The sequence below is a fragment of the Lynx canadensis genome, chromosome C1 (genome assembly GCF_007474595.2).
Source record: "Lynx canadensis isolate LIC74 chromosome C1, mLynCan4.pri.v2, whole genome shotgun sequence".
Lineage (NCBI taxonomy): Eukaryota > Metazoa > Chordata > Mammalia > Carnivora > Felidae > Lynx > Lynx canadensis.
In genome coordinates this window covers 11,624,874-11,648,077 of record NC_044310.1, presented here as the reverse complement: position 1 = coordinate 11,648,077, position 23,204 = coordinate 11,624,874, and the positions used below count along the sequence as shown (strand labels likewise).

General features: G+C 42.9%; 1 protein-coding gene across 1 annotated transcript in view; it reads left to right on the top strand.

Moving 5' to 3' along the window:
* The window catches only part of FBXO42 (F-box protein 42), a 95,669-nt gene extending 73,011 nt beyond the window's left edge, over nucleotides 1-22,658 (top strand). The window contains exons 5-10 of the mRNA XM_030324874.2: nucleotides 14,618-14,771; nucleotides 15,986-16,096; nucleotides 17,776-17,872; nucleotides 18,357-18,413; nucleotides 19,064-19,180; nucleotides 20,074-22,658. Coding sequence (XP_030180734.1) covers nucleotides 14,618-14,771; nucleotides 15,986-16,096; nucleotides 17,776-17,872; nucleotides 18,357-18,413; nucleotides 19,064-19,180; nucleotides 20,074-21,189 — 1,652 coding nt within the window. The 3' untranslated portion in view covers nucleotides 21,190-22,658. The remainder of the gene's footprint in view (nucleotides 1-14,617; nucleotides 14,772-15,985; nucleotides 16,097-17,775; nucleotides 17,873-18,356; nucleotides 18,414-19,063; nucleotides 19,181-20,073) is intronic.
* Nucleotides 22,659-23,204: the final 546 nt, after the last annotated feature.

The window sequence follows — 23,204 nt, the reverse complement described above, 5'->3', positions numbered from 1 at the left end:
AAAGTTCTGGAACTGCCCAGAAATAACTGCCCAGAGTGTTATTGTTTCTCTTACCCTGTAAATGATATCTGAAAGATGGTGCACACAGGGCTCTTGGATCCACTGATGAAGCTTTGCTGTCCTGTGTCTGGTAGAAAAGTTTAGCCTTTCCTGAGCCTGTGGTAACATGTTCAGGAAATGTCAAAACAAAGAAGGGAGTGTGGGACTGATACCTGGCACCAGGTATACCCAGAACAGCTAACCAGGAGAGTGTGTTCTGGAAAAGATCACCCAGTCCTTCCCTTGGCTTAGGTCCCAGGTGTCAGTATTGACATTGAAATAGCTGGATGTGGAATTTTTTTAAATAACTTATTAGTGTGTTCAAAGGCGTTAGATTCTGCTTTGTAGTGTTGTTTTGAATCTAAACACTTTATACATTTTTAAAACTTACCATTATGTTCTGAGAATGCCAGTTCTGTGGAGATGAGAGAAGTAGATGCCTGTCAACTGGTAAATATTGGACCATATTTAACAAGAGGACTTTCAAATACAATCCAAGCTTCTTCTGTTCTCTGTGCTAAAAACTGATCATTGACCTCACTGTTTTAATACTTTCTTTATGAATGAGAAGGCCCAACTAATTTTACCTATGGATCTTTGTTTGTTTTTTAATTTTTTTTTAATGTTTATTTATTTTTTAGAGGGAGAGAAAGAGTATGAGCAGGGAAAAGACAGAGAGAGGGAGACACAGAATGCAAAGCATGCTATAGGCTCTAGGCTCTAGGCTCAGCACAGAGCCCAGTATGGGGCTTGAACTCATGAACTGCGAGATCATGACCTGAGCCAAAGTCGGACACTTAACCAACTGAGCTTCCCAGGTGCCCCTTTTTAAAAAAATTTTTTAATGTTTATTTTTGAAAGAGGGGGACAGAGGCTCTGTGCTGACAGCAGAGGGCCCAATGTGGGGCCCAGACTCACAACCATGAGATCATGACCTGAGCTGAAGTCGGATACTCCACTAACTGAGCCACCCAGGCGCCCCTGGATCTTTTCTTGATTATTTAATGTCTTGATTGCCAAAATGTATTAAAATTTGTCCATGTTGAAAATTCTGCATCCTTTCACTTTTATTTACTTGGTCCAGCTCATGAGTTTTTCTGTCCTTTCTTAAAACTCTATAAACATTTTCTTATATTTTATTTTATTTTATTTTATTTTATTTTATTTTATTTTATTTATTTTATTTATTTATTTTTTTAATTTAAGTTTATTTATTTATTTTGAGAGAGAGAGAGAGAGAGCAGGAGACAGGCAGAGAAAAAGGGAGAGAGAATCCCAAGCTAGCTCCACACTGTCAAGCACAGAGCCAAACGTGGGGCTCAAACCCACAAACTATGAGATCATGACCTGAGCCGAAGTTGGACGCTTAATCAACTGAGCCACCTGGACACCCCTGCCTTTTCTTATTTTAGAGAGAAGTCTGAGTGTCACTGAGCATAAGCAGTGACGTTCCTTAGAATTCTGAGCCTCCATACCTGCACTGTTATCCTGTCTGCGACCCTCTTGACAGGCAGTTTTTGGTTGTATTTCCTGTGCAGTGAGACTCTCAGACCATCTAGTGTTTGTTTTTCTCAGGTATCCATCCACATAACCACCCCCCACCAATAGCACTTGGTGTTTTATGAGCACAGTAGACTTCATTTTGTATGATGCTTTATCCCTATCTCCAGTGCTATTCACATTTCTTAATTTTATTTTGTGTCCTGAGTGAAATTGCAGAAGGCTAATCTTATGTGGGGGAACACAAAAGATACTATGCTAGAGTCATTTCTGACTCCTTCCCCATGACACTATTGGTTTCTAGAAAGACTCGGCAGTGCCTTGCACCAGCTCATGCCCTAGTGCTTATTATTTGGCTCTTTATTCTCTGTACAGTCAGGATTGGGCTGGTTTTTCAAGTTTTTCAGTTCTTGTGACCTTGAGGAGATTTTGTAAAGAATCTGCAGGGTGGTTGGTCTTCTAGGTGGGTGAGAATTGTGATTGGTCATTTATTAATTTGAAATATCAACTTAGGTTCTTAGAGACTACTTTAACTTTTCAAAACTTAGAAGCTACCTCTCATCTCCTTTTTGGCAAATGAACTCTTGAAATTCTGCTTTAATTAATTCTACTTTTTCAGACAAGCAGTGTGCCTGATAATTTCCTCTGTTCCATAGTTCTCTCTAGGAGTGATTATGGGCTATTTTATATTTGATTTGTCGGCTTTTATGCTGTGTTCCTTTTTTGCCTTCTTTCCCATTTAGTAATGTTTCTGAAATTCATTGCCCAATCTTAAGTTGTTTCTTGCTGTTTTATTTACATATATGAGTTACGGCGTGGTTGCGTTTTATGGAAGGAATATGTTCTCAAAGACCTCCCGTAATGAATTTTCTGGCAGTGGATTGGTCTTTCTGTTTCCTGGTAAAAGGAGTAGCTGATGCTATGTGACGGTGGTATAAACATGATTTACAGTTCACTTCATTCTATCAGCTCTGACATTAGCTAGTCTTTTTTTCTTAATACTTTATTAAAACATACTTTACATACAGTAAAATGAACAAATCTTAACTTAGATTTGTTCTCTGCACAACTCAGACTTTTTAAACTGTGTATACACCCATGTGATTATCATCCAGATCAAGAAACAAAATACTTGTCACCTCAGAAAGTTCCCTCATGCCCTTTCATGTCAATACCACTCCCCACCGAGGTAACCACCTTCTGACTTCTAAGAGACTTGAGATTCATCTTGGTCTGTTTGAGATTCATCTGTGCGGTTGCATTTATCAGGGGTTTATTCCTTTTCGTTGCTGTGACTGTTCCGTAATGTGAATATACTACTTTTTTTTTTTTTAACCTATTCTAATGTTGATGAATACTTGGGTTATTTCTGCTTTGAATATAGTTGCAGTCAACATTCTTATGTGAGTTTGTTTGTGGACATATCACTCATTTCTTACTTAAGACCTACCATGTCAACTTTAAGAAATATTCTAGGGGTGCCTAGCTGGCTCGGTCAGTAGGGCATGCAAGTCTTGATCTTGGGGTTGTAAGTTTGAGCCCCACAATGAGTGTAGAGATTACTTTTTAAAAACCTTAAAAAAAAAAAAAAAGACATATTCTAGATACAGTGAGTATCCCAGAGAGTTCTCTATTCACTTAATCCTGCTCTAAGTAGAAAGATCTGATGATCTAACTAAGTATTATAGAGATTTGGGGGAGGAAAGACTGCTTGGCTAATAATTAAAGGTACTGCTCATAATTAGGGCCTCCCTACCTAAAATGATGGGAGGAATGTGTTGTGAGAAGGAAGGAGACTGGTTAGTAATAACATTAAGAGCTTGGTTTTTGTGCCAGGCAAACACAGGTTTGCATCAGATCTCTGTTGCTTAGTAACCAGTGACCGTAAACAGGTTATGTAACATCTCATTTGCCTCACCTTTAGAATAGAGATGGTGATATCTACCTTTCATAGTTTTTGTTCAGATTACATGCAATACAGTATTCAGATGGAGGGAGATGTAGAATCTGATCAAGTTCAGTTTGTATATATACAGAAGTACTAGCTAGGGAGTGGAGAGTGGTCAGAAGTTATCCTCAAGTTCCCAAAGCTTGAAAAGGGATTGCCTTCATCCCTTTGTTTATTCATTTTCATGCCTTTATTTATTGAATGTTTATGCCCAGTGCTGTCCAAGCTGGGGCAGATATAGGAGTGAACAAGACGCAGGTCTGTTTGGGGGGAAGACAGCCCATAAACAAATCAGTCAATACAAAGAAAATGTAATGCACTAGGAAGAAAATTAACTGGTGATGCAAGAGAGTAGACGGAGGTGTTTAAAGTAAGTTATAAACTATATTGATCCAGGACTTCTGTATGGATGGATAGATTGTTAAAGGAAATCTGATTCATGAAGAGAAAAGTAGCAAACTAATGAATTTGGATTCTGTTCACAATTTGTTACAGTTTATTTTTAAGGCCAATTACATGTTTGTATTAAGATGATGTGCTTTTGATTAAAACGCCTATGAAGTATCTTAAATATTTTTCTGTTTTCATAGAAGGAAGGCACCCAGCGCTCAGCACTTCCATGTACTAATCTCTGTGAAGAAGGCATAGGATGTTACTTAGGCAACTACTTTCAGTTCTTTGCAATACATTACTATATTAGCTCCTTCCCGATCCCTGGACCCGTTCCTAGTTAATCTATATGAGCTGGTGATTTCTCCTTGTCTCCTCTAGCCATTTGCAGTCCTAGAACAACCTGGGTCTGTGGTGGTCTCAGGACAGGTGAATGAGAGCAGAGCCTTGGGATTCCCCTAGGAAAGGAAGGAACTCTTCCTGTTTGTTTATAAAGTTCAGATGCTGGGATTTTTCCAGAATACATACTTTTCTGAGGTGGGTATACATTATCTCCTACTGGAGAGAAGAGTGGGAAAATGTGCATAGCACAAGTCTGGGTAAAACCTCAGTCTTCCAGGGGAGAGAATATATAGATTATACCATATTTCAGTCTGGCTCTCTCCTGCCTGACTAGGATTTCCCTGTTTTGACACCAGGCCAGAAACTTTATGACTAGCAACATTGTTTTTACTTCCAAACAGAGCCACTTCAAAGAGTACCCACTCTCCAACCCCCATTAGAACTGCAATTAACAAGTTATCTGATTAAACTGACTGTGGACCTCCTCTCTTCCAGGAGAAATTGGATCAAAAGACCACTTGAAATGGTAACAAGGAACTATTATTGGTTTTCATGCTGTTAATTTTTAGCTGATAAGTACTGCCCTATTCATCAAGTGGCCTTTCTCATGGGTTTATTTAGAAGTGAAAACAATGCCAATATGGAATTTCTTTCTTTTTTTTTTTTTTTTTTTTTTTAACGCCTGTGGTATATGCAGTCATACAGGATCTAAACTTTTCTCATGCCCATTACAAAAGTTCCTCTTGCTTTGGATGACCCAAGGAGCGATGTTTTTAAAGATGTAGGTATAATTATAATAATAATAATAATAATAATAATAATAATAATGAAAATGTATGCCCTGAAGCCCAAGATCCAGACAAGCTTTTGTCTTAATATTAGTGAGTTGTTTTGATATCAATCAGTAACTTTCTGGCCATGTTACAACTGAAGAATAAAATAGGAAAAGGAAAAAAAAAAAAAAAAGGCAGTGTAAGGGAGACACCCAGAAAAGTGTTTGCCCTCAGCCCTGCTGAGTTTGCTGAGCCACTTCTTATCCCACCTCATGAGGAATCTATAACCATTTGGTTTCCAGGATTGGGTTTAGTTCAGCATTTTCATAAGAAACAGTTCCTGTCCTTTAGGATAGTATAATCTTATTGGGAGAGTCTAAATGGATAATTTCAACACAATGTGCTAAATTCTGGGATTGGGGTTGATACAGTACCCTTCCCCCTCCAGGAGGCTCTTTAGCCTAGTGTGGGAAGGGATGTGCTGGCAGAGGTCCCAAAGAAGGCCATGCCTGTGCAGAAGAATTTAGTACCATGTTCTTTGTGAGTAACTGAAGTCTCTATTTTAGACTGAGTTTAAATAGCACACTTGACTAGAACCAAGTTCTGGAAAGTAGCGTAGGGATTCTGTAGAGACTTTACCAAAGAGCAACTTTGTTTCCTACTTTGTTTCTGTCAAATAAGCTCCATATACTTGTATCTTCTGAGGGCGTCTCTGTAAATGCAAAGACTTCTTGTAGTTACTATTGGCCACATTGATGGTAAATTGGAAATGTTTTCATTATCCGGGAGAGACCGATTGCAGTTGCAGACAGAACCCCTGTGGTCTTTCCTGGAGAACATTTTGAACAGTTAGTCTTCTAGGTGTTTACAGCCCAAGATGGACTTTACACTCAGGGATTGTAAAATGTTCTTCTCAGTTGTCCTTTTGTCTCTCCATTCCTCAAATAATAAAACCGTGAAACATGGCTTTTCTTGTTTCCATGACAGAGTATTACCTATAAAACCAACAGTTTGGAGATATAAGCAGTTAAATTATAACTCCAGTAGTTTTTCTTTAAGGAATTTCTCCCCTCCTAAGTTATCGATGCCAGCCTGTCCTCTCCTGCCCTCTAGGTTTTCTAATTCAGATGCTAATATGGTGTTCTGGGAAATGCCTTTCCAAATTATTCTTTTCCTGACCTCTGAACTCTTGCTATCAAGGTCAGTTACTTCACACACTACCATAATGACAGCTCTATCAAGCCAGAGGCTTGGTCGGCTTCCCAAGACCCAGCTTGGATTCTGTCAGCAAAATGCATCTCCCCTACCCACTGTGCACACACCAGCTCAAGGCTCCTGGCTACCACAGAGAAGAAGTAGCCACACAAAAGAAACTGGGCCATATGGTTGTTGGTCAGTCTGTTCTGTCTGGTCTCGCTTTGCCCTTGAGGCCAGTTCCGTCCTGCAGATGGAGCTTCTTTGGAGCTACCCTGAGGAAGCGAGTGTTTGCGAAGAGTGGCTAGAATGAGGTGGGACTGTGACCTGAAACCTCAGCAGTTACTCTTGAATGTCCCCTTTGGCATCGTTAACTGTAAAAGATTTGAAAGCATCCTAGGGAAAACTTTTTGATTGCCAGATAAGAACCAGTTCAGAGTGGCTCAGTCAGTTAAGTGTCTGACTCTTTCTTGGTTTAGGCTTAGGTCATGATCTCGTGGTTCGTGAGTTCAAGCCCTGATTCCGGCTCTATGCTTACAGCGCGGAACCTACTTGGGATTCTTTGTCTCTCTCCCTCTCTCTGTCCCTCCCTCGCGCATGCATGTGCTTGCTTGCTCTCTCTGAAAAATAAGTAAACATTTTTTAAAAATCTGCAAAACAAAACATTATATTTTTGGAAGAGAGAGCAGTGAAGGGACAGAGAGAATCCCAAGCAGGCTCTGCACTGTCAGCACAGAGCCCAACACAGGGCATGATTTCATGTTCGTGGGAGTGAGCCATGTGTAGGGTTCTGCACTGAGCATGGAGCCTGTTTAGGATTCTCTCTCCCTCTGCCCCTCTCCCCCACTTGTGCACACACGCGTGCGCGCTCTCTGTCTCAAATTAAAAATAAATAAATAAATAAATAATTTAAAAAAGAACCACATGGTACAACATTCTGGAATTCCATGAGCAAAGTAAAGATTTTGCCTAGTACTTCTCTTCTGGATTTATCAGTATGCTCATGAATCCCATGGTTAAATTTTTCATGCTCATAGTTGTTTTCAGACTCTACCTCCCGGAAGTCCCTAATTCCTAGTCTTAAATCTTCTGTTTTTAGAGTCATGGAGAACTATTAGCAGCTCACCTATGTCGCTATGAGTAAGTCTTAAAGTGATTTGCCTGAAAGCCAGTAGACAGAACGTGTTTTTTTTTCCTTTTATTTATTTTGCAAAGTGTAACTTCAGTGACATAGAGACGAGAACGACTGGAGAATATTTGTATACTGAAAATGTGAGTGTTCTTTTCAGCACCCCCATGAGCAAAGCATTTGTCAAGGAAGGCCCACCTTGGACCCTTGTCCTTACTCTGTTCACCATAATGAAGGGTTCCATATAGTCATATACTGAGTATGCTTAGAAAAAATTCTGCATATAGTCCACGTTAATGTCATTTTGGAGCACTATTTAAAGGCTCACTCAACGATGGTTTAACTCTACAACATGGTTCTCTAAGTCTGGTCCCCAAACACGAGCATCACCTGGAAGCTTTGTTAGAAATGTAAGTTCTGTGGGGCGCCTGGGTGGCGCAGTCGGTTAAGCGTCCGACTTCAGCCAGGTCACGATCTCGCGGTCCGTGAGTTCGAGCCCCGCGTCGGGCTCTGGGCTGATGGCTCGGAGCCTGGAGCCTGTTTCCGATTCTGTGTCTCCCTCTCTCTCTGCCCCTCCCCCGTTCATGCTCTGTCTCTCTCTGTCCCAAAAATAAATAAACGTTGAGAAAAAAAATTTTAAATAAATCTCTTCTTTTTGGGGCGCCTGGGGGCCTCAGTCGGTTAAGCGTCGACTTCAGCTCAGGTCATGATCTCGCAGTCCGTGGGTTCGAGTCCCGCGTCAGGCTCTGGGCTGATGGCTCAGAGCCTGGAGCCTGTTTCTGATTCTGTGTCTCCCTCTCTCTCTCTGCCCCTCCCCCATTCATGCTCTGTCTCTCTCTGTCCCAAAAATAAATAAACGTTGAAAAAAAAATTTAATTAAAAAAAAAAAAAAAAAGAAATGTAAGTTCTAGGCCCCCACCCCGTACCCACTAAACGGGAAGCGCAGAGTGAGGCCCACAGTCTGCATTATAACAAGTCCTCCACCTATTAGCAGAAGCTGGAGTTTGAGAACTAACTTTCCAGGGGAATGGTGGCTGTTGTTGAGACCATTGTAATAACATCCCAATAATATTAACAAAGACTGATCATGGTATAGAGATGTAGAAATAACTTTTTAGTCATGCATAAAATATAGGCATCCCTAATTAAAACCAGTCCTTGTTTTGTCTGGTACCCGCAGTAGAGCTGCTCTTCTAGCCCTTGGTTCTGTGTGAGTAGAAACTCCAGTTGTGGGAAAGTGGCAAAGAAACCAAACCAGAATTTGGAATTGCTTCACCATTTTACCATCTTTGCAAAAGTAAACAAGAATGCCTTGTAATTCTACCACTGTCTTCCGCATGTGAGATTTCCTGATTTCATAGGAACCTTGGGAAACATCTGAACTAATGACAATTTTAGGGAATATTAGTTCTGTGTATAGGGTGCCTCTCTGATTATCCAGTTTCTCACAGCTGCCTTTCTGGCTTGTGCCTCGTTCAGAGATGTGCTCCATTGATCATGTCTGCTGTGTGATTAGGAGACCTTTGGTATGTTTGGGGAATGAAGCTTATGAGGCTAACCGTCGGCTCTGGGAGAACAGGCCCAAGTAACATGTCCCTCCAAGTTTGCTGGTGGGCACATTTGGTCCCGTGGTGCTCGATGAGAACCTGCATGGGAGCGACACCCTTTCTTCCTCTACTTTTGTGATACAACGATTTTAGAGTCTGTCTGGAGGCTCAGTAGCCTCATTATGTTGAAGGTAGGCCAAGAAACGTCCTAATGAGTATAAAACTTTCATGTATAAGTTTTCTTGAGGGCAGGGGATTTATTTCATCATATGTCACCATGATGATGATGGGCCTTTTAACTGTGGAGGGTCTGCAAGTGTCAGAGTACCTTCTACCAGACCAGATTCCCAGTGAATCAGTCTGTGGTGTGGTAGGCAGGTGTGTGTTAATAAAAATTTATTGGGGCGCCTGGGTGGCTCAGTTAGTTCAGCATCTGACTTCGGCTCAGGTCATGATCCCACAGCTCATGAGTTTGAGCCCTTCATCGGGCTCTGTGCTGACAGCATGGAGTCTGCTTGGGATTCTCTCTTCCTGTCTCTCTGCCCCTCCCTGGCTCACATTCTCTCCCTCCCTCCCTCCCCGCCCCCCTCAAAAATAAATGAATGTTAAAAAAAAAAAAAGAAATGATAAAATTAGGGACTTTTTAGAGAGGCTTCACACTGTTGATTTTTAAGTAACAAGAATTTGGGGTGCCTGGGTGGCTCAGTCGGTTGAGCGTCCGACTTTGGCTCAGGTCATGTTCTCACAGCTCGTGAGTTCAAGCCCTGCGTCGGGCTCTGTGCTGACAGCTCAGAGCCTGGAGCCTGCTTCGGATTCTGTGACTCCTTCTCTCTCTGCCCCTCTGCCTCTCACGCTCTGTCTCTCTCTGTCCCTCTCTCAAAAATAAATAAACATTAAAAAAACAAAAAAAATAGTAAAGTAACAAGAATTTAAAAGTATTCAATTTGCAACAAATGCAAACATTATATGCATAATTGGGGTCGCAGAAAATTTGATACACCAGTATCTTTGACCTCTCCTTGGTGAACAATTTTATATAGAGGTTGTATGTTGAATTCTCTGCCTGCCCTCCCCTGCTGCTTCATTTGTTTTCTTATGGTAATTTTTTCCCACTTCCAAATTTAGATGGAGGAACACAGTTAATTAACTTTAAGTGTGACCCTACTTTAGTTGGCTCAAAATGTTAAGATGCTGAAATTAAAATGTGTATTTGTGACATGAAACAGGCCTTGGAAATACTGGATGAGGGAGTTCTCCCACTCCTCGGGATAGGAAGTAGAGGGAAGGATTTTGGCTTTCGCCAAGCTCGAGATATTTGTGTGAAATCACTTTGGAAAGTCCTTACCTAAGATAATCCATAAGGATTGAGTTGTCATTGTCACCGGCCCCAGTTTACCTTTCCTTGGAAAGTCCCGAGGACAAATAAAGGGTCCTGTAATAGAGGTAGGGTGTGACCCGGAGCCTTGTGGAGAAAAAGAGGTCCTAAGAGTAGCCTTCTGTTCAATTTACTAAACTCTCATCTACTCTGTCTCTGTGGCCTACCTAATTAATTAAGACTTAGGAAAGTGCTTTTTCAGCTTTGAAACACTCCCACCTTTTACGGTATCTGACTTGTTTATGGCATCTACTCAGAAGGAATGTCTCCATATGCATGAAGAGCAGTTTAATACAATGGCTAAGAAGGAGTTTTAAATCCAGACTAAACGGATCAGAATCCTGGCTTCACCACTTATTAGTTCTATGACCTTGGGTAAACTATATGAGCTGTGCCTCTGTATTCTCATCTGTAAAATGGGAATAAAACTAGGAGTTTGGGGGAAGAATTAAACTAGCTTATACATGCAAAGCACTTAGGTGCCTAGCATATGATACATGCTTAATAAATATTAGTCATTATCATTAGTTGTAATTGCAATTTCTCTTAACAATCAAGTCCCTGGGGCACCTGGGTGGCTCAGTCAGTTAAGCCTCTGACTCTTGATTTCCGCTCCGGTCGTGGTCTCACGATTCATAATGGGTCCGCTGACAGCCTGCTTGGGATTCTCTTTCTCTCTCTGTCCTTCCTGCTTGCTCTCTCGCTCTCTCCTGTGTGCGTGTGTTTTCTCAAAATAAATAAATAAACTTTAAAAAAAGTAGGAAAAAGTCAAGTTACCCATCCATTCCTACCATCCCCATAGCCCCTAAAACAGACACACTGTCACTTGCTACTTTTAGTTTCCACCTAATAAAGCATGGGCGTTGATTGTTCTAAGACAAATAAAGAGCCACTGAATTTTTTTTAAGGTTTATTTATTTTTGAGAGAGTGCGAGCAGGGGAGGTACAGAAAGAAAGGGGGACAGAGGAGCTGAAGCTGGCTCCGTGCTGACAGCAGAGAACCTGATGCAGGGCTCAAACTCACACATCGTTAGATCATAACCTGAGCCACCTGGGTGCCCCCAGAGCCGCATGATTTTTAATTACCACATACTGGTTTTTTATATGGATATTTCTTGGTCTACTTTAACACTTTAAATGAGCATCTTTGTGTCTATTTCTTTTTTCATTTTGCCCAGCTATCATTACATTAATCCTTAGAAATGGAATTACTGATTGAAGTATATGCTTTCAATACTGATTGAAAGTATATGCACTTAAAATTTTTTGATATAAATTTGATACAAGTGTTCAACGAAAAGTTCTGTTTGGGGGCGCCTGGCTGACTCAGTCAGTTGAGCATCCGACTCTTGATTTCAGCTCAGGTCATGATCCCAGGGTTGTGGGATCAAGCCCTGTGTTGGACTCCTTGCTGGCCATGGTGCCTGCCTGAGATTCTCTCTCCTTCTCTCCCTCTCCCCTGCTTTCTCTCTCTCAAGAAATAAAATAAATTCTGTTTGGTTGTTTCTGTGTCTTTTAACTTAATTAATTAATTTTTTTAAAGTAAGCTCTAGGCCCAACACTGGACTTCACCTTACAACCCTGAGATCAGTAGTCCACGCGCTCCGCCGATGGAGCCAGCCAGGTGCCCCTGATTGTTTCCATGTTTTGCTGTTTTGGGAGCCCTGGGTCTGCTGCCTCATTTTATTCTTTTAAGCTTTTATTTAATTTCCGGTTAGTTAACATACAGTGTGTGTAGTATTAGTTTCAGGTGCATAATATAGTGATTCAGCGTTTCCATACAGTACCCTCTGCTCATCACAAGTGTGCTCCTTAATCCCCTCTCACCTATTTAACCCATGCCCCTGCCCACCTTCCCTCTGGTGCCATCAGTGTGTTCTCTACAGCTACGAGTCTGTTTGTTGGTTTCTCTTTTTCCTTTTGCTCATTTGTTTGGTCTTTTTTTTTTTTTTTTCTCCTGTTGATTACCTTTTTTTTTGTTTGTTCGTTTGTTCTGTTTTTAAATTCAAGTTAGTTAACATATAGTGTAGTATTGGTTTCAGGACTAGAACCCAGTGATTCATCACTTACATAGAACAGCCAGTACTCATCCCAACAGGTGCCTTCCTTAATACCCATCACCCATTTAGCCCATTCCCCCCAGCAACCCTCAGTTTGTTCTCTGTATTTGACTCTCTTAAGGTTTGCCTCTTTCTCTGTCTTTATCTTATTTTTCCTTCCCTTCCTCTGTGTTCATCTGCTGTGTTTCTTAAATTCCGCATATGAGTGAAATCATATGACACTTGCTTTCTCTGACTTATTTCGCTTAGCAAATAATACGCTCTGGTTCCATCCACGTTGTTGCAAATGGCAAGATTTCATTCATTTTGATCACCAGGTACTATTCCATTGTGTGTGTGTGTGTGTGTGTGTGTGTGTGTGTGTGTGCACGCGCGCACACACACCCCATATCTTCTTTATTTGTCATTCTCTTACTGACTTATTTTGCTTAGCATCATACTCTAGCTCCATCCATTTCATTGCAAATGGTGCTGCTTTACTTTATACACTTGATTTTAAAAGCCAGGATTTCCAGTATTTCAAGTCCAAACCCAGATTTTAGTCTGGTAGGTTTTTTAAGCTTTTCCCAATTTTTTCATAGTATTTACGAGTTCCAAGGTAAGGGTAAGAACTTGAAGCTTTGTTTGATATTTCACAAATTAAATAATTTGGGGATAATACTAACATTTTAACTAGACCATTGTATTAGTTAGGTTTTCTCGTTGGTCTAGGAGGCTTCCTCCCGGGAAGGCAAAAAGTTTACCCCAGAAATCACAAGACTCTGTGAAGGACAATAGCCCCCTTAGTCATGATACCTGGGGGGTAGGAGGGTAGCAAGAGCCAACTCATGCAATACCTCAGCCAGTATGACCTCAGTCTGTGCTGCCGATTGACAGGAGAATCATTCCTAGAGAAGACTCATTTCTGTGGTCAGATCCTGTCTGGATTGGTGTCTGTTCTATTAGGAAAGTATTCAGAATAGCTGATGCCACATCATACTCTGAGATGCCCACTCCATATTCTGAGAATTGGTACCTTCTCATTACATGGTAAGTTACTCTTAAGTTGGATCCCGAGAAGACCATCACTTACTCCGCTTTTTCAACCTTGAGACTTTGTCATCAACACCGTGTCCCCAAAAACCCTTTGCTGAAGGGGAAGGCACCTCTGTCTCCCTGAATGGGAGCACCTCCGCTGCCGTGAGGTTAATACACTGTTGGGATTCCTTCTGCTGTTGATTTTTGTCTTTTTTAAGGGACCCTGCAGCTTTAACAAATTTTTCTTCTTGAATATTAGTATTTACTGACACCTGGGTACATATGTACATATTTACGTATGTATTGAGACAAATTTCTTTGGTCTTAAGCAAACTAAAGCAAACTTACTCTGGCATGCAGAGTAAGAGGTTGGGAGAACTAGCAGTTGTTACATAAATGCAGAAAGGGCTCTGAAAGATCATGCTCCTGTGTGACGTTTGTTATCTGTGAGGTTTTCTAGCAGCAGCCACATTTCTGTTGTTCCAAAGTTTGGTCAGCAAAGCTCACAGATCCAGCCTGGAGGGCCTTCATAGCCACTCTTGGTACCGCGGCCTACCTCTTCACTGGAATGTCTTCATACTGTGCCTGAAATTTCACCCCCATTTGTGCTAGTGAAGCCCACAGTTAGAGGCCTAGAGGCCGCTATGCTAACAAATGAGAACTGCATGCCTCCCTTTTTACCTGTGTTGGGTAACAGCAGTTATTTTATTTTTTAAGTTGCATCCAGGAACTAGCCTGTATATATACTCCTTGATCTGTTATTTTCTTTCCTTTGTTATGTCTATTAAGCTTATTAAAGGGATGGGCAGGAGAGTCAACATTTATTGAGCACCTACTAGGTGCCAGGCAGTGTGCTGTGTGCTTCAGATGTATTATTTAATACTCAAAACAGCCTTATGAGATAGGTACTCTCATCCCTCATTTCAGGTAAGCAAACTAAGTAACTTTCCTCTAATTCAGGTTTCTCTGTTTTAATTATAAAAGATGTATAAATTGATAGTGATATTGTAATAGTCGATGTAGCTATTGATGGTAGCTACACTTGTGTTGAACTTAGCATAGTGTATAAACTTGTGGAATCACTATGTTGTAACATTGTGTGTCAACTATACAAAAAAAAAATGTATAAATTGGTGATGGTTTTCTGTCAGACCTGCAAACCAGTTTTGTCTCCGCCTTTCCCTTATGTTTTATGGTATAGGTTCCCCTTTTGTGACTCTTCCAGGGAATGGTCATATATAGACAACCTCCCTACAGCTTGTGAGACCCTGAATCCTGACGATGGTGTTATTGACTTTCCTAGGGTCCTATCCTTCCCCTAAAGCTGGGGCAACTCTGGTCGTGTACAAGGACCTGCTCGTGCTGTTTGGTGGCTGGACGCGGCCAAGCCCTTATCCCCTACACCAACCAGAGAGATTCTTTGATGAAATACATACTTACTCACCCTCTAAAAACTGGTAAGCCACAAAGATAAGATTCTTCCAATCTGGAATAAAAGATTTTAGATAAATGGATTCCTGGGGTGCCTGGGTGGCTCCGTCAGTTAAGCGTCTGACTCTTGATTTCGGCTCAGGTCATGATCTTGCCATCCTGAGATCAAGCCCCTCCTTGGGCTCCACTCTGGGCTCCTCACTGGGCATGGAGCCTGCTTAGGATTCTCTTTCTCCTTCTGCCCCTCCGCTGCTTGTGCTCACTCTCTCTCTCTCTCTCAAAATAAATTAAAAAAAAATATATATATATATATATATATATACACATATATATACATATATATACACACACACACATATTTATGTATACATACATATATGAGTAAGTGAATCTTTCTATGACCAGGAATCTCTTTGAGAATTTGGTAAAAGCTATGGACTCTTTTCCAGGAAAAAAATTTACATATGCATAGATTTTGCTGACAGTTTCAGAGAGTTTACAGGACCCCCTGAAAACCTAAAGCTAAGGGGTGTCCGGCTGGCTCAATCGGTAAGAGCACGTGACTCTTGATCTCCAGGTCGTGAGTTCAGGCTGATAGAGCTTACATTTTTAAAAGATTTTTGTTGTTGTTGTTGTTGTTGTTGTTAAGTTTAGAGAAAAGGTTAAAATTTTTTTGAAAGAAAAACTAAAGCTATGAACCTTTATTCCCAAGAGAAAAAGTGGAAGAGATTTATCCCTCTTCCTAGAGAAATGAATGTGCCAGTTGGAGAATAGTTCTGGCTGCTAAGTCCCCAGGTGTGCCGTGGATTCAGATGATTCATTGTTCCTTCTGTGTCCGCAAGACTGACTCCTGACTCTTTTTCCTTTGTTCTTGGAACAGACTACTTAGTACAGGGCTCTCAGTAGCTGCAGCTGATCGGGACTGTAGAAGGAAGTACAGGTGATGCTCCTTTAGCACGCTAGCCTGGAGCGGCGAAGAGCCACAATGGCTTCCCTGGTCCTCTCTCCACTCTACCTCCAAGCCATACACACTGAGAACTTGAAAGTGAATATAGCTTTAGCAGGTTTATAAGAAGGGCATAAATACCTTCTGCCATCCTCCATTTATTATCCTACCAGTAGCTCTACTGAAGGTGATAGAATCGTCCCGTCAAGTGGATACTGACTTACTGCTGCCACCTGAAACACATACGACCAGGTGGTGCTGACTTCTTGGCTTCTTTCTGTCTTTTTATATTAGGTGGAACTGCATTGTGACAACCCATGGGCCACCTCCCATGGCTGGCCATTCCTCCTGTGTGATAGATGATAAAATGATTGTCTTTGGTGGCTCCTTAGGATCCCGGCAAATGTAAGTATATTTGGTTTGCTGACTATCAACCTGAAGGTAAATACTCCTGGGAATAACAGGTCAGAAGAGTGAACTAGTCAGGTTAGTATTCCTGAGCATGATTCTAATTAATCCAACCACGTGTTGCTTCCTAGCATTCCAGTTGTTGATCCCCTCATTATAGAGCAATACATTGGAAACCTTCCTCCATAAAGTCAGCTGTGTAGGATCTTTTTATTTGGTATGTGGTTCACTCGGTGGGATCAAATTCTGAGATAGCCTCCACCTTGTCTGTTTCTACCTGTGCTTACGGAAGGCTGCTGTCCAAGAAGCACAGGGTGCTTTTACCTGCTCTCCTTTGTGAGCCAGCCTGTGCCCTTTTGGGCTTTAGCAGAGAGAGCTAGATTGACAGGACAGGTGAAAATGGTTCCTTCTCCAGACAGGATGGATTGGGGGAGTGGGTAGGAGCAAGAAATCTGTCAGGTCTGATACACCCACTGTCCTCATCATCTCTGGCCATGACTCAGCAGCTCAGGCCAACATCAAGAGCCAGAGCTATCCATCTGAATCCCTCTTTATCTAGTTTGGTGGTAGCTGCAATAGTGGTCATTTTCCCTGTGCTCTGAAAGGCAGGTTGATGGGCTGTCAGCAGTAAAACCATTCCAGACCCAACCCTGTTCCCTGTCAGGCAGCGTACCCCACATCTTCCTGTTTTAAAACAGTTGAGACACTGTGAGCTGCCCTTCAGCTGAGACAGTTTAGGGCTTTACGGTATTAGAGTTCTTATTCCGTGTTCCTCTATGTGAATAAACGACCTTAGCAAGATGACTGTAAAATAGAGACTGCCTTCCAGGAGTCTGTCCTTGCCGTACTGGTCCCTTGGGGGTTGGAGATGCCAGTTTGTCCTTGATAAAACTGCAAATCTCATTAGCCACGGTGAAATTAATTTGTATAGCCAGAATTGACAAATCTTTATCTCCTAGACAATGATAGAGCTACTTTTTGCATCAGTTTTTTTCTCTTCCTTGTGGCTTTTGCTTTTGAAAGACTGTATCTTGACCAGTAGCTGTTGCCAATTAAACTTCAACGAAAATTCATTCTTACTTTAGATACTAGTATGTTGCTGTAGGTTTGACTCAAAAGAGGACTTACGGGTCAGTGGGAAGAACAAAGGTTTGAAGTTCTGGAGGTGGGTTCCAGGGAAAGAAGGGGAAAAAAAATATAATTTAAGATGGCATCAGCATGGCACTTTGCTAGGCATCTTTATAAATGTGACTTCAAGGGGCACCTGGCTGGCTCAGTTGGTAGACCATGCAACTTTTGATCTCAAGGTTGTGAGTTCAGGCCCCATGTTCAGCATGGAGCCTACTTAAAAATAATAATAAATAGGGGCGCCTGGGTGGCGCAGTCAGTTAAGCATCCGACTTCAGCCAGGTCACAATCTTGCAGTCTGTGAGTTCGAGCCCCGCGTCAGGCTCTGAGCTGATGGCTCAGAGCCTGGAGCCTGTTTCCGATTCTGTGTCTCCCTCTCTCTCTGCCCCTGATGCTCTGTCTCTCTCTGTCCCAAAAATAAATAAACGTTGAAAAAAAAAATTTAAAAAAAAAATAAATAAATAAAATACCAATGTAACTTCATTTATATCAGCTCTGGGGTCCCTGGTGGCTCCTGACTCCTTCATTCTCCTGTCCTTATCTTATAGGAGCAACGATGTCTGGGTCCTTGACCTCGAGCAGTGGGCGTGGTCCAAGCCGAACATCTCCGGCCCCAGTCCTCATCCTCGAGGTGGCCAATCTCAGGTGCTCAGGAATTAAAATAACTATTCAGCAAACACTGTAGCATCTTCCTGTTAGGATGGGAAAGGGAGGAGGGAGTCAGGTAAGATGCCAACATGCATAAGCCAAAGAGACTTTGTCGTTCTTTTTTGCTGGTATTTATTTTTCAACTTCTAATGGGTTGTATTAATTTTTAGTGGCTTTATATTATGCCTCTCCCCAAAGCATTTACTTTGCTATTTCATTTCTCAAGAGAACCCTGCATTTTGTGTGGTTGGTACGCTCATTTTAATGTTTGATCAACAAAGGATATATCCATTCAGGTGAATCATCAGTAATTTGCCCCCAGACATCAGAATTAACATGGTTTGGGGAGACTGGAGAGCTAATGATGACTAGAATACTCTCATTTGGGATCTGGGTAGGCTGTTTTCATATACCACTGATGCGTAGGAGGTCAGGTGCCTGTGTCTTTGTAGTTTTATTTTAAATGTCTTCCTCTCCCCAGATTGTCATAGATGATGCAACTATCTTAATCCTTGGAGGGTGTGGCGGTCCCAACGCTGTGAGTATTGCTGGTGTGGCATATTCCGATGCACACGTTGCTAAGTGTTCGAAACTTGTTTCCCTGTGTCACCTATAAGCAGTGATAAGACCATTTCCACATTTGTACTTAGAGAATACGTTTTCACTTTGGGTATATATATATAACCTTTGTATTTTCTGGCTGAGATCTGCTTTTTGTTTTTGTTTTTTGGAGGGGGGAGAGGTGCTTTTAATCAGAGATGTTCGTCTCTTAAATATTTGTATATTCTCCCTACTCCTACTTCCTCTTTTAGGCTGTAATGTGCTGTCATGTTTCTAGGAGGAGTGGGACAGAAAAACAGTTTACATGGAATTTATTTAAGAATGCAGATTCAGAAAGTTATGGATATGTATTATTTACGCCACCTACACATGCGCTGTACCTCAGGCAAAATTTAGAACCACTTAAAATTCATTCGTAGGTCACAAGCACAGTTCCATATTTCCAGGCCAGTGGTGGTATATGAATAAATGAAGGGGCATGAATGAATGGCTAACCAAAAATGTTGCTCTTCTGAAGAGCCCACACACTCTCTAGACCAAACAGCATGGCTTTGAGATTCCAACTATGTGTGTATGTTTTGTAACCTGTACCACACCTGAGCCCTCCTGTCGGTCCTTCTCTTACAGCTCTTCAAGGATGCTTGGTTGTTGCACATGCATTCAGGCCCCTGGGCCTGGCAGCCACTCAAGGTAGAAAATGAAGATCATGGGGCTCCAGAACTGTGGTGCCATCCAGCTTGCCGGGTGAGCAGAGGACTGACAGGCCAGTGAGAGAAGACGTCCTAACTGTAGGGCCAAATTAGCTCGTCAGACTTGCAAGCAAATTTGTATAGAAATGAAAAACACCTTGACATCATAAAAGAAGTGGGCATTAACCATAACTCCTTGGGCATTGCTCATATATGAACCTTTAGATGAGAAACCTGTGTGGGCCCCACTGATCCTTTTTTTTTTTTTCTTTTAAGTGTATTTATTTATGTAATCTCAACACCCAACGTGGGGCTCGAACTCACAACCTCAAGATCAAGAGTAGCACATTCTCCTGACTGACCTAGCCAGGCGCTCCCCACCCCACCCCATATACCCCACTGATCCTTTTAGTGCTAGCTTTTTTTTTTTTTTTGTTTGTTTAACATTTATTTATTTTTGAGACCGAGAGAGACAGAGCATGAACGGGGGAGGGTCAGAGAGAGGGAGACACAGAATCTGAAACAGGCTCCAGGCTCTGAGCTGTCAGCACGGAGCCCGACGCGGGGCTCGAACCCATGGACCGTGAGATCATGACCTGAGCCGAAGTCGGCCGCTTAACCGACTGAGCTACCCAGGCGCCCCTAGTGCTAGCTTTTTAAGCATCTCTTTGTCTATGAACCTTTCTTCAGGGTCCCCAAACCAAAATTGATTCCTCCCTCCACCCCTCCCCTGTCCTGTACATACAACTCTAATGGTAACACCTGTCACGCTCCAGCAAAAATTATCCCCATGTCTATCTCCCCTTCTAGCCTAGAAGGCAGGCTCCATTATTTTCATCTCAGTGTCTCAGGTACCTACAAAATGCCTGGCCTCCCCAGATGCTCATGATCAAATGTTTGCCATTTAGACGAATGATCAGAACTGAACACAGGTCTTTTGTCTTCCAGGTGGGGCAGTGTGTGGTGGTCTTCAGTCAGGCTCCTAGCGGGAGAGCCCCACTCAGCCCAAGTTTGAACTCTCGCCCATCACCTATCAGCGCCACTCCTCCAGCCCTGGTTCCCGAAACCCGAGAGTACCGCTCTCAGTCTCCAGTAAGGAGTATGGATGAAGCTCCTTGTGTTAACGGCCGCTGGGGAACACTGAGGCCCAGAGCTCAAAGGCAGACCCCCTCAAGTTCCCGGGAAGGGAGCCTGTCCCCAGCCAGAGGAGATGGCTCCCCCATCCTCAATGGTGGGAATTTGTCTCCAGGAACAGCAGTGATTGGTGGCTCTTCCTTGGACAGCCCTGTGCAGGCCGTGTCTCCTAGCACTCCATCTACCACTGACGGATATGACCTCAAAATGGGACTTTCTTTGGCCCCCCGACGAGGGTCACTACCAGATCAGAAAGATCTGAGGTTAGGATCAATAGATCTGAATTGGGATCTGAAACCCACTTCGAGTAGCAATCATATGGATGGTGTGGACAACAGGACAGTTGGGGGAAGCACGAGACACCCTCCCGAACAGACGAATGGTGTGCATACCCCACCACACGTGGCCAGTGCCCTTGCAGGGGCTGTCTCCCCAGGTGCCCTGCGTCGGAGCCTAGAAGCCATCAAAGCAATGTCATCCAAAGGCCCCTCAGCGTCCACAGCACTAAGTCCTCCTCTGGGGTCTTCTCCAGGCTCCCCCGGGAGCCAGAACCTGAGCAGTGGAGAAACAGTGCCCGTCCCTCGCCCAGGGCCTGCCCAAGGGGATGGGCATTCCTTACCTCCCATTGCCCGCCGCCTGGGGCACCACCCTCCGCAGTCCCTGAATGTTGGCAAACCTTTGTACCAGAGTATGAACTGCAAGCCCATGCAGATGTACGTGCTAGACATTAAAGACACCAAGGAGAAGGGGCGGGTCAAATGGAAAGTATTTAATAGCAGTTCTGTGGTCGGACCTCCTGAAACCAGCCTGCACACAGTGGTACAAGGCAGGGGCGAACTCATCATATTTGGAGGACTCATGGACAAGAAACAGAATGTGAAGTACTATCCAAAAACAAACGCCTTGTACTTTGTGCGAGCAAAGAGATAATATGTTCTAAACCCCCTTCCCTTTCTGTGGCTTTTAATTTTCCAGTGTGCAAGCATTTGGACTGCGAATTGGGAAAACAAAGGACAGAATTACCCCATAAACCAAACCCCCAGTTCCCAACCTCACTCACTGCAGGCTGGGGTCAAACCTCCATTACGAAAAAAATTATATATAAATATATAAATATATATTATATAGCCAACTGTGTTTACAGAGAGGGAGAGGTCACCGTCCTGGTTCAGATCAAATTGTTGCTGTGTTTTAGCAGAGGCTCGGCTGCCTTTTTCTACATTGCTGGTAACTAGACCAAGAATTTAGGGAACAGACTAATGTCAGAATGTAACCTAAGGCAACTGAAGAGCCCCCATAAGTCCTTACGTGGCCTTCTTGGAGTTAGAGAAAGAAAGAGCGTGTGTAAGGTGCACAGGTGGAGGCTCCAGACCCACGAGCTCCAGGAGCTGGCAGGGGGAAAGGAGCCTGTAGAGAACTGTTCCTCCCTTCCCTTGAAAAGCACAGAGGACCCGAGCGGTAATGCCCTCTGCCTGGCCCCGTTCTGCCCTCGTGACTGAGGAAAGTTACCCAGCCAGGAATTCTTTTCCACATGTGTGTGCCAGGATCACCGTGAGACGATGTTTATGCAGACACGCCTGTCTACCTCGTGTCCACTGGTCTTTTGCGTGCTCCCTCTGTGTCTCAGAAAAAACATTTTGGTGTCTGATTTTGGAATTTTCTGACAATCGTATTTGATTGCCAGTTGCCAAAAACCACATTTGTTCCCTTAAAACTTGATCCTCAGAGGCTGCCTTTTTCTTTTCTTTTTTTTGGGGGGGGGGGGCATATGTGGATTTTTTTTTTTTTAAGCCCTAAAAGCTTTCTCATTTTCTGTTTCTCTTACAAAGCTAAGGTGCCCAGGGAAATCTCTTAGAGATATTTCTTTTCTGGAACCCTTTCTCTGGTATCACTTAGGAGGCTGGTAGGGAATTCCAAGATGCCAGTATCATGAGAAATCCTTGAAGCATCAAAAAATACTGTTTTTTCCCTTTGGGGCTTGTTTTTACTTCCAGAGCACATGGGGCCCACCCGTCCATATTCATGCAATGTGGAAATTGATCCTGGAAGGAAATCCTAGTAATAGCTCCTTCTAGAAATGATTTTTGCCCTTGTCGTGACATACGTTTTTCTGCCTGGCTGTTGAGCGGTGGTTGGGTTGAGCATCATGTGCTTAGCGTCTTTGCAAGGCTGACCTCGGGAGCAGCCCCTCCTTTGTGATTGTGCTGTTCACGTATGACACAAATAAGGTTTGGGTTTTTATTTCACGCCATTTCTGAGATAAAGTGCAACCAACTGGAGCATGTCTTTGGTTGACATAGGAAGTTACAAGTTTACCAATCTTCTTGGAAGTTACCAGTCTCTAAACCATGGGCTGGACGTAGGAGATGTTAGAATAAAGTCAAATGTCACCACTTAAATGTAGATTCTTGGTGATTTCTCATCAGTGCAAAGAGGATTTCTACTTTGCCCTTAGGATTTGAATTTCAAAACATTGCATTTCCCATCTTTCACACTCCCCTTTTTCTCGTTCGCATTTCCCAAGCACAAGCCTGCTACAGCTGGCCCTGGGTCCTGGCTCTCGGCCAGCACTTAGCAGTCTGTCTGATAAGTGTGTTTTCTCCTATTACATCATGTTGAATTCTTTCCCCTGGCCATTAGCTTTTACAATGTGGTCTTGGTGGGAAAGCCCTGTGGTGCCAAGCGCAGGAAGGGGCCAGCTCGCAGGGAGAGGTCTGTGTTCCAGAAACTGTTCCATGTGCTCCCTTAGATGAGGAAACTACCAAGCCTACTTGCTGTGGTGTGCACCTACTCACAGCTCAGCACTTAGCTTTCCAGACTCCTTGCTCTTGGGCTGTTGCCGGTCCTTCTTTGGCAAAGACTGTTAGACCACGCGGGGTCCTTATTCACAAGATAAAGCAGCCTATGAGATTAGATACTACACTGTTGCCATTGCTGAACCTTGT